Source organism: Chelonoidis abingdonii, chromosome 2, assembly GCF_003597395.2.
Source record: "Chelonoidis abingdonii isolate Lonesome George chromosome 2, CheloAbing_2.0, whole genome shotgun sequence".
Classification (NCBI taxonomy): Eukaryota; Metazoa; Chordata; order Testudines; family Testudinidae; genus Chelonoidis; species Chelonoidis abingdonii.
The window spans coordinates 301,791,631-301,800,560 of record NC_133770.1 but is presented as its reverse complement, the minus strand read 5'-3'; the positions used below and the strand labels follow the sequence as shown (position 1 = coordinate 301,800,560).

General features: G+C 55.4%; 1 protein-coding gene across 1 annotated transcript in view; it reads left to right on the top strand.

Moving 5' to 3' along the window:
* Positions 1-8,930, top strand: part of WDR97 (WD repeat domain 97) — a 98,797-nt gene that overhangs the window by 11,379 nt on the left and 78,488 nt on the right. Inside the window, 3 exon segments of the mRNA XM_075063356.1 lie at positions 311-438; positions 2,818-2,893; positions 3,508-3,663. Coding sequence (XP_074919457.1) covers positions 311-438; positions 2,818-2,893; positions 3,508-3,663 — 360 coding nt within the window.

Here is an 8,930-nt window from a genome sequence, read left to right as displayed (position 1 = left end):
CGCCCCCTGCTGGGACAGGCCGGGGCTGGAGTTGCTGGGAGCTCCCCCCAGCCAGCGCCCTGCCCCAGTGCCCACAGCGCCCCCTGCTGGGACAGGCCGGGGCTGGAGTTGCTGGGAGCTCCCCCCAGCCAGCTCCTGCCCCGCTCCCCACAGTGCCCCCTGCTGGGACAGGCCGGGGCTGGAGTCGCTGGGGGTCCCCGGGGTGCAGTGCGACTGAGTGGATGACGTCCCCCCCCTGCCCTGTGTGCTGCTCCCCAGGAGCCCCGGCCCCTCCGCAGCTGGCAAGACTCAGGGCCTCTCTCTCCTGCAGCTGCTGTGCATGAGCCTCCCAGACCCAGTGCAGGACTCACCCTTCCCCCTCAGCGACGGCTCCCTGCGGCCCCTCAGCAAGGACGCCAGACGACGGCTGCTGCTGGAGCCTCCTTCCCTCGCTGCCAAGTGAGCCCAGCCGGGGTCTGCCCCACTGCCAGGCCGGGTGCTCCGCGCTCCTGCCGAGTACATGGCTCCACACCGCCGTGCCGGAGACCCTCCCCCCGCCCCCAATCCCTGGGGGCACCCACACCGCCACGGCCGGAGACCCTCCCCCCGACCCCGCTCCCTGGGGGCACCCACACCGCCACGGCCGGAGACCCTCCCCCCGCCCCCAATCCCTGGGCGCACCCCACTGCCATGGCCGGAGACCCTCCCCACTCCCTGAGTCCACCCCACTGCCAGGTCGGGTGCTCCGCGCTTCTGCCGAGTACACGGCTCCACACTGCCATGGCCAGAGACCCTCCTCCAGCCCCCACTCCCTGGGGGCACCCACACTGCCACGGCCGGAGACCCTCCCCCTGCCCCCAATCCCTGGATGCACCCACACCGCCACGGCCGGAGACCCTCCCCCTGCCCCCAATCCCTGGGGGTACCCACACCGCCACGGCCGGAGACCCTCCCCCTGCCTCTGCTCCCTGGGTGCACCCCACTGCCAGGCTGGGTGCTCCAAGCTCCTGCCAAGTACATGGCTCCACACTGCCATGGCTGGAGACCCTCCCCCGCTCCCACTCCCTGGGTGCACCCCCTGCCAGGCTGGGTGCTCCGCGCTCCTGCTGGCCCTGGCAGTGCCAAGTACATGGCTCCATCTCCCAACCCCCTGGGTGCACCCACTCCGCTATGGCCGGAGCACCTCCCCCCTGCCTCCTGGGTGCACGCGCTTCGCCATGGCCGGAGGACCTCCCCCACACACATGCGCCAGCTGCACCCGCTTCACCATGGCCAGAGGACCTCCCCTCCCCCCCAGGTGCACCCACTTCGCCATGACCAGAGCAGCTCCCCCATCCACCCCAAGTGCACCCGCTTCGCCATGGCCGGAGACCCTCCCCCTGTCCCCCAACTCCTGGGTGTACCCACACCGCCATGGCTGGAGACCCTCCCCCTGCCCCCCAACTCCCTGGGTGCACCCACACCACCATGGCCGGAGACCCTCCCCCTGCCCCCCAACTCTCTGGGTGCACCCCCACTGCCAGGCTGGTGCTTCAAGCTCCTGCCAGCCCTGGCAGTGCCAAGTACGCGGCTCCACCTCCCAACCCCCTGGGTGCACCCACTCATCTATGGCCAGAGACCCTCCCCCCTCCACCTTGGGTGCACCCACACCACCATGGCCGGAGACCCTCCCCTCCGCCCCCACGCCCTGGGTGCACCCCAACTGCCAGGCTGGGTGCTCTGAGCTCCTGCCGAGTACACGGCTCCACACAGCCATGGCTGGAGGACCTCCCCTACACACATGCACCAGGAGCACCCACTTCGCCATGCCCAGAGGACCTCCCCCACCCCCGGGTGCACCCGTTTCGCCATGGCCGGAGGACCTCTTCCCCTCCCCTATCCAGGTGCATCCTGGAGAATCTCATTCCCACACTCCCTGGGTGCACCCATACTGCCATGGCTGGAGGACCTCCCCCCCACGCACCAGTTGCACCCGCTTCGCCATGGCTGGAGGACTCCCTCCTCCCGCCCCCCGGGTACACCTCCTCTGCCATGGCCAGAGGATTCCACCCCCCCACAACACTCTCCCCGCTGTGCTCCATGTTGTGGGCTCTGCAGGCTCCATCCCTCATCCCCAGTGTCCTCAGGAGGAAGAGAAGTTTTCCACTTAGACTGAGGGATTCTCTGTGGATGCAGAACGCACTGCCTCAGAGCTGGGCGTGGGGAGGGGTCAAGGGCAGTGGCTGCAGATCTGCCTAAGAGCAGCATAATGGGGGAGCACCAGAGAGATACATGGGGGGAGTCCTCCCCCAAAGGCAACTGTGGGCACACCCCACACGCTCATGTGGGGACAGACGGACACACAAGCCTGGGGATACACACATGTATGGACAGACAGACAGATGGACATACCCACACGTAGGGACAGATGGATGGCCAGACACACATGGGGACAGAAAGACAGACACACAGACAGACCCCCCCCCCCGATGTTCCTGACCCCCGTGGACCTTGCTGAGGCGATGCTGGGTGGCCCATCGGTGTCCTCAGTCATGTCTCTTGGCTCTGGCAGCTCTGTGGGCGGGCTCAGGGCAGCCCCAGGCAGGATGCTGTCACCTGAGGGCAAGGGGAGAGGCACCTCAGCGTCTGCTGCCCTAGGTGCGCTCAGGCAGGGGAGGGGATGTGCGGTGAGCGGGGTTGTTCTGAGATCCCTGAGGGATTCTGGTGCTAGCTTGCACCCGATGCACTGTCTCTTGCTCCTCTGAGGGTTTTGGGCCACATGTCGGGTGTTGCTGCCCTGGCTGGTGGATGGCCTGGGGCCATGAACCTGGCTGTTGACAGGCGTGTCCCTCTCTGCAGGCCGTGTGTGCCGCTGCTCCGCTGGAAGCCCAAGAAGGATCAGGACCTGTCTTGGGCGTGCCGGGAGAAGGAGGAGGTGATGCCTGATGGTGGGATGGCAAGCTGCTGGCGCTGCCTTTCCCAGCTCTGGTCCAGAGCACCTGACTGATAGGCTGAAGCACCAGTCCCCTTGGGCCAAAGCGCTGGCACTCAGATTCTGCCCTGTCGGAGCTCGCTCGAGCGGGGATGAGGCGGAAGAGGCTGGGAGATGGCCCCTGTTAGTCAGTGAGGACATGGACCGCCCCATGTTCCTCAACTTGCTGCCAGTGCCAGGCAAGCTCACCCCAGCCTCTGCATCCTGCCACCCCCTTGGCCTGCCAACCTGCCGGGGCACAAAATCCAGGCACCAGACACTGGGCACCAGGCCCCCAGCATGGGTCCTTATTTTAGCCCATGGAGAAGGGCTGGCACCAAAGCCTGGGCCACGGGCACCTCTGGCCCTCCAGTCCCTGCACAACCCCAGATCTGGGCAGCCGTCTGCTGTTCCAGCCCCCCACCACAATGGCTGCTGTCATGGGTGGGCTCTGCTGCATGCCAGTGACTGCCTGGCAGCTGCAGACCCGCTTCCCAAGTCCTACCAGTTCCCCAGGTCGTCGGGCTCCTCAGCCTGTCTGGAACCACCGTGAGCCAGGGCCCCTTTGAACGTTGCAGGCCTGTGCCCAGCTGGCCGCGAGGGACCAGGATCTGCTCCTCATTCAGCAGGGGAAGCTCTCCGCTGCCAGGAAGCCCAAGCTGAACAAGAAGCTGCGGGACGAGGCCTTTGAACGTTACATGCATCTCGTCTACAGGCAGCCACCGAAGATCCAGGTGACGGTGTGGATGGGACTGGGGCTGGCTGCAGATGATGGGGCCTGGCCAGACAGGCTCTGTGTTCTGGGATTAGCAGCAGTTCTGCCTGGGACGGGGCTGGCTGGGGGGCTTTGAGACAGACATAGCAACAGCGGGGGGCAGGAACTACCCCATAGGTAGGACCTTCCTTCCAGATGATGTCATGGTGTCCTCTCGCACTGAGGGTACCTGTCCAGGGAAGGGAACCCCAAGTAGTAGGAAGAGGCCAGGAATAGCAGTGGGGGAGTCAGTCATTAGAAATACAGAGAGCTGGGCTTGCAGTGACCAGGAGAACCACATGGTGACTCGCCTGCCGGGTGCAAGGGCTGCAGGTCACTCAGACTTGTGTGCAGTGCTGGGGAGGAGCCGGTGGTACGTGTAGGTACCAGTGACATAGGGGAAGGCGGGAGAGAGGCCACGGGGGCCAAATGTAAGCAAGAGATTAACCTCCAGAACCTCCATGGTAGCACTGTCTGTAATGCTTCCAGTTCATGCGCAGGGCCAGTTGGACAGAACTGCAGGATCTCGGTGCACAGATGAGATGATGGGGTAGGGCCGTGGGGTTTAGTGTTATCAGGAACTGGGGAACCTTTTGGGAAAGAAGGAGCCAGTGCAGGAAGGATGGACTCCAGCTAAACCAAACCAGAACCAGACCGCTGGCAAGAAAATGCAAAAGGTCAGAGGAGTTTTTAAACTAAGAGCTGAGGGAAAGCTGACGGGTGCAGAGGAGCACATGGTTGGACAGACATTCCTTAGGGGCGGATTTATTAAAGGGGATACGCCGTAGCCTAGTAAAGAGCAGAGGCTGGGACCTGATAAATACAGGGAGGAACTGAAGAGAAACAGACAAATGAAACAAAGGCCCTTCAGTTCCAGCACAGGAAGGCCGAGAACTCAAAAGTGACAGATGTGATAAGTGCTTGTATACAAATGCTAAGATGGGTGAACCTGAGTGCCTCCTATTAATCAGCCGTGTTGATAGAACAGGCCTGACAGAAACTTGGTGGAATAAGGATAATCAGTGGGACACGGTAAAAGCAGGAATGTCAGAGTCAGTTGTGCTGGTGGGGGCTGGCACTGTATATGAAAGAAAGCATGGGGTCAAATTAGTAAAAATCTTAACTGAATCTGACAGTACTTTAGAATCTCTATAGATAGAAATTCCATGCTTGAATAATCAGAATATAGCAGTAGGGATCTATTACCGACCACCTGACCAGGATGGTGCTAGTGACTGTGAAGTGCTCAGGGAGATTAGAGAGGCTATAAGAATAGAAAACTTAGTAATAATGAGGGATTTCACCTCTCCCTGTATTGACTGGGTACATGTCACCTCAGGACAGGATGCAAAGATAAAGTTTCAAGACACCTTAAATGGCTGCTTCTTGGAGCAGCTAGTCCTGGAACCCACAAGGGGAGAGGCAATTCTTGTGGCACACAGGATCTAGTCCAAAAGGTGATACAGCTGAACCACTCGGTGACAGTGACTGAGTGATAATGTAATAAAATGTAACATCCCGCGGGGACTGGGGGGAAACACCACAGCAGCGCACCACGGTAGCATTTAATTTCAGAAAGGGGAACTACACACAAATGAGGAAGTGAGTAAAACAGAAATTAAAAGGTACAGCGCAAAAAGTGAAATCCCTGCAAGCTGCTTGGAAACTTTTAAAAAACCAACATTACAAAGGCTCAAATTAAATGCATACCCCTAATTAAAAACCATAGGACTAAAAGCCCCAAAGTGCTGCTGTGGCTAAACAACAGAATAGAAGAAGCAGTGAGAGACAAAAAGGCATCCTTTAAAAATGAGAAGTCAAATCCTAGCGAGGAAAATAGAAAGGCGCAGAAACCCTTGCAAGTTAAGTGTGAAGCATTCTTAGGCAAACCAAAAAAGAATATGAAGAGCAACTAGCAAAAGACCAGTATCAGAGGGGTAGCCGTGTTAGTCTGGATCTGTAAAAGCAGCAGAGAATCCTGTGGCACCTTATAGACTAACAGACGTTTTGGAGCGTGAGCTTTCGTGGGTGAATACCCACTTCGTCAGACGCAGGTATTCAGTGAATACCCACTGCGTCTGACGAAGTGGGTATTCACCCACGAAAGCTCACGCTCCAAAACATCTAGCAAAAGACAAAAAACTAACAGAAAAAATTATTTTAACTACATCAGAAGCAGGAAGCTGCCACACAGCAAGTGGGGCCACTGGACGATCGAGGTGCCAAAGGAGCACTCAAAGACAATAAGGCCATTGCAGAGAAGCTACATGAATTATTTGCATCTGTCTTCACGACTGAGGAAGGGTCATGAACTTCCCGGGCGATGCTCTGCAACTGCTCCCGCCCCAAAGCCAGTCAGGATTTTGGGGAGCCTCCTCTCCCTTGGAGCATTCAGCATATGCCGCTCTGTGCGCTTCCCACAGCAAGTCTGCCCCAGGGAAGCCAAATGGTCCTGCACCCCCACCTTGCAGTCAGATGTGACTCTCAGCCAGCCAGTAAAACAGAGGTTTATTTAAACGACAGGAGCACGGTCCAGGACTGGTCTTGCAGGCACAGACAACAGGACCCCCTTTAGTTAGGTCCATCTGGGGCCCCCAGGGAAGCCACAGCCCCGGTGGGAAGCCCAAGTCCCGTCAGGGCGCCCCTCCCCATTTCCCTTCAAACTGAAAACTCCCCCAGCCTTTTTCCTTTGTTCAGCATCAGAGGTGTCACCTGGCCTTCAACCCCCCTCCTGGGTTCTCAGGCTACATGCTCAGGTATGCTCCCTTCCCCCAGGCAGACCGTTCCATCACAACTCCCCTGCAGCCTTCCCAGGTCAATACTCCCCACTCAGAACTCACATAACACAGCCAGAACATTTCCACTTTGTCACAGGGAGGTTCCCACACTTGGGCCATTCTTTTTAGGTGACAAATCTGAGGAACTGTCCCAGATTGAGGTGTCATTAGAGGAGTTTTGGGAACAAGTTGATAAACTAAACAGTAATAAGTCACTAGGACCAGATGGTATCACCCAAGAGTTCTGAAGGAACTCAAGTGTGAATTTGCAGAACTATCAACTGTGATACGTAACCTATCATTTAAATCAGCTTCTGTACCAGATGACTGGAGCATAGTTAATGTGATGCCAATTTTTAAAAAAGGCTCCAGTGGCGATCCCAGCAACTTGAGTAGTAGGCAAATTGGTTGAAACTATAGTTAAAGAATAGAATGATCAGACACATAGATGAACATGATTTGTTAGGGAAGAGTCAACATGGTTCTTGTAAAGGGAAATCATGCCTCACCAATCTACTAGAATTCTTTGAGAAGGTCAACAAGCGTGTGGACAGGGGGGATCCAGTGGACAGATTGTACTTGGACTTTGAGAAAGACTTTGACAAGGTCTGTCACCAAAGGCTCGTAAACAAAGTAAGTTGTCATGGTGTGACAGTCAGCAGTGACCCCCTGACAGCTAGTCGTTTTATAATAGCTGGCAGCCATTAGGGGAAATTGGACATCTCACGGACACAGTAGCCTGAACTTTTGAGCTGTCTTCCCTTATCAGTCTTGAGGCAGTTGAAGCTGGTCCTAAGCTGGTTTTTGCTGAGCAGATTGCAGAAGTGCAGGGTTTGCTAACCACTAATCAAATGCTAACATGACCGAAGCCTGTGTGTGAGTGTGTATAAAAGATTCTTGGTTTTTGTATAAAGTAGAGTTTTTTGTACCAAGGTACAGAACTCTCCTTTCTTCTGCAGAATAAAGCAACCTCTCCTTATCCCTGTCTGGCTGTCAATGGCTCTCAGCTAGGCGGACCCAACATTTTGGTAACAATGGGATAAGAGGGAAGGTTCTCTCATGGATCAGCAGCTGGTTAAAAGATAGGAAACAAAGGGTAGGAATAAATGGTCAGTTTTCAGAATAGAGGGAGGTAAATAGTGGTGTCCCCCAGGGGTCTGTACTGGGCCGAGTCCTATTTAACATATTCATAAATGATCTGGAAAAAGGGATAAACAGTGAGGTGGCAAAATTTGCAGATGATATAAAATTACTCAAGATAGTTAAGTCCAAAGCAGACTGAGAAGAGCTACAAAGGGATCTCATAAAACTAGGTGTCTGGGCAACAAAATGGCAGATGAAATTCAATGTTGATAAATGCAAAGTGATGCACATTGGAAAACATAATCCCAACTCTTCATAAAAATGATGGGGTCTGAATTAGCTGTTAGCACTCAGGAGAAAGGTCTTGGAGTCATTGTGGAAAGTCCTCTGAAAACATCCACTCAGTGTGCAGCAGCAGTTAAACAAGTGGAAAGAATGTTAGGAACCTTTAGGAAAGCATCAGATAATGAGACTGAACATGTAATAATGGTGATATATAAACCCATGGTTTGCCCACAGCTTGAATACCGTGTGCAGGTCTGGTCACCCCATCTCAAAAAAGACATATGAGAATTGGAAAAGGTTCAGAAAAGGGCAATAAAAATGATTAGGATATGAAACAGATTTCATATGCAGAGAGATTAAAGACTGGGACTTTTCAGCTTGGAAAAGAGACGACTAAGGGGGATATGCTAGAGGGCTGTAAAATCATGACCGGGGTGGAGAAAGTGCACAGGCAAGTGTTATTAATCCCTTCTCATAACACACAAAATGGGTCACCTGCTGAAATTAAAAGGCAGCAGGTTTAAAACAAACCAAAGGCAATATTTCTTCACACAACTCAGTCAACTTGTGGAACTCATTGTCGGGAGGGTGTGAAGACCAAAACTATAACTGGGTTAAAAATATAGTTCTTCTTCGAGTGGTTGCTCATATGCATTCCATTCAGGTGTGTGCGCGCCGCGTGCACAGCCGTCGGAGAAACTTTTCTACCCTAGCAACACTCGGCGGGTCGGCTGGGCGCCCCCTGGAGTGGCGCCACCACGGCGCCGCATAAATACCCCAGCCGACCCGGCCACCCCTCAGTTCCTTCTTACACCTTTCGGAGCATTGCCACGAGGGCTCATCCTTCCTCAGCAGCTACTATTGGCGCACGTGCCCTCCAGGAGATTTGCGTGCTGCGACCGTGTGTCTATCGTCCACACTTTCGCCATGCACTATGCGTTGGTCCAGCAGTCTCGGGACGACAGCCGGCCTTTGGGCGGCTTGTACTCCAGACTGCCGCGTCTCACTCCCGACCCCTCCGCCTAGCTAAGGCTTGGGATTCACCTAAATGGAATGCATATGAAGCACACACTTCGAAGAAGAACGAGGTTACTAACCTCTG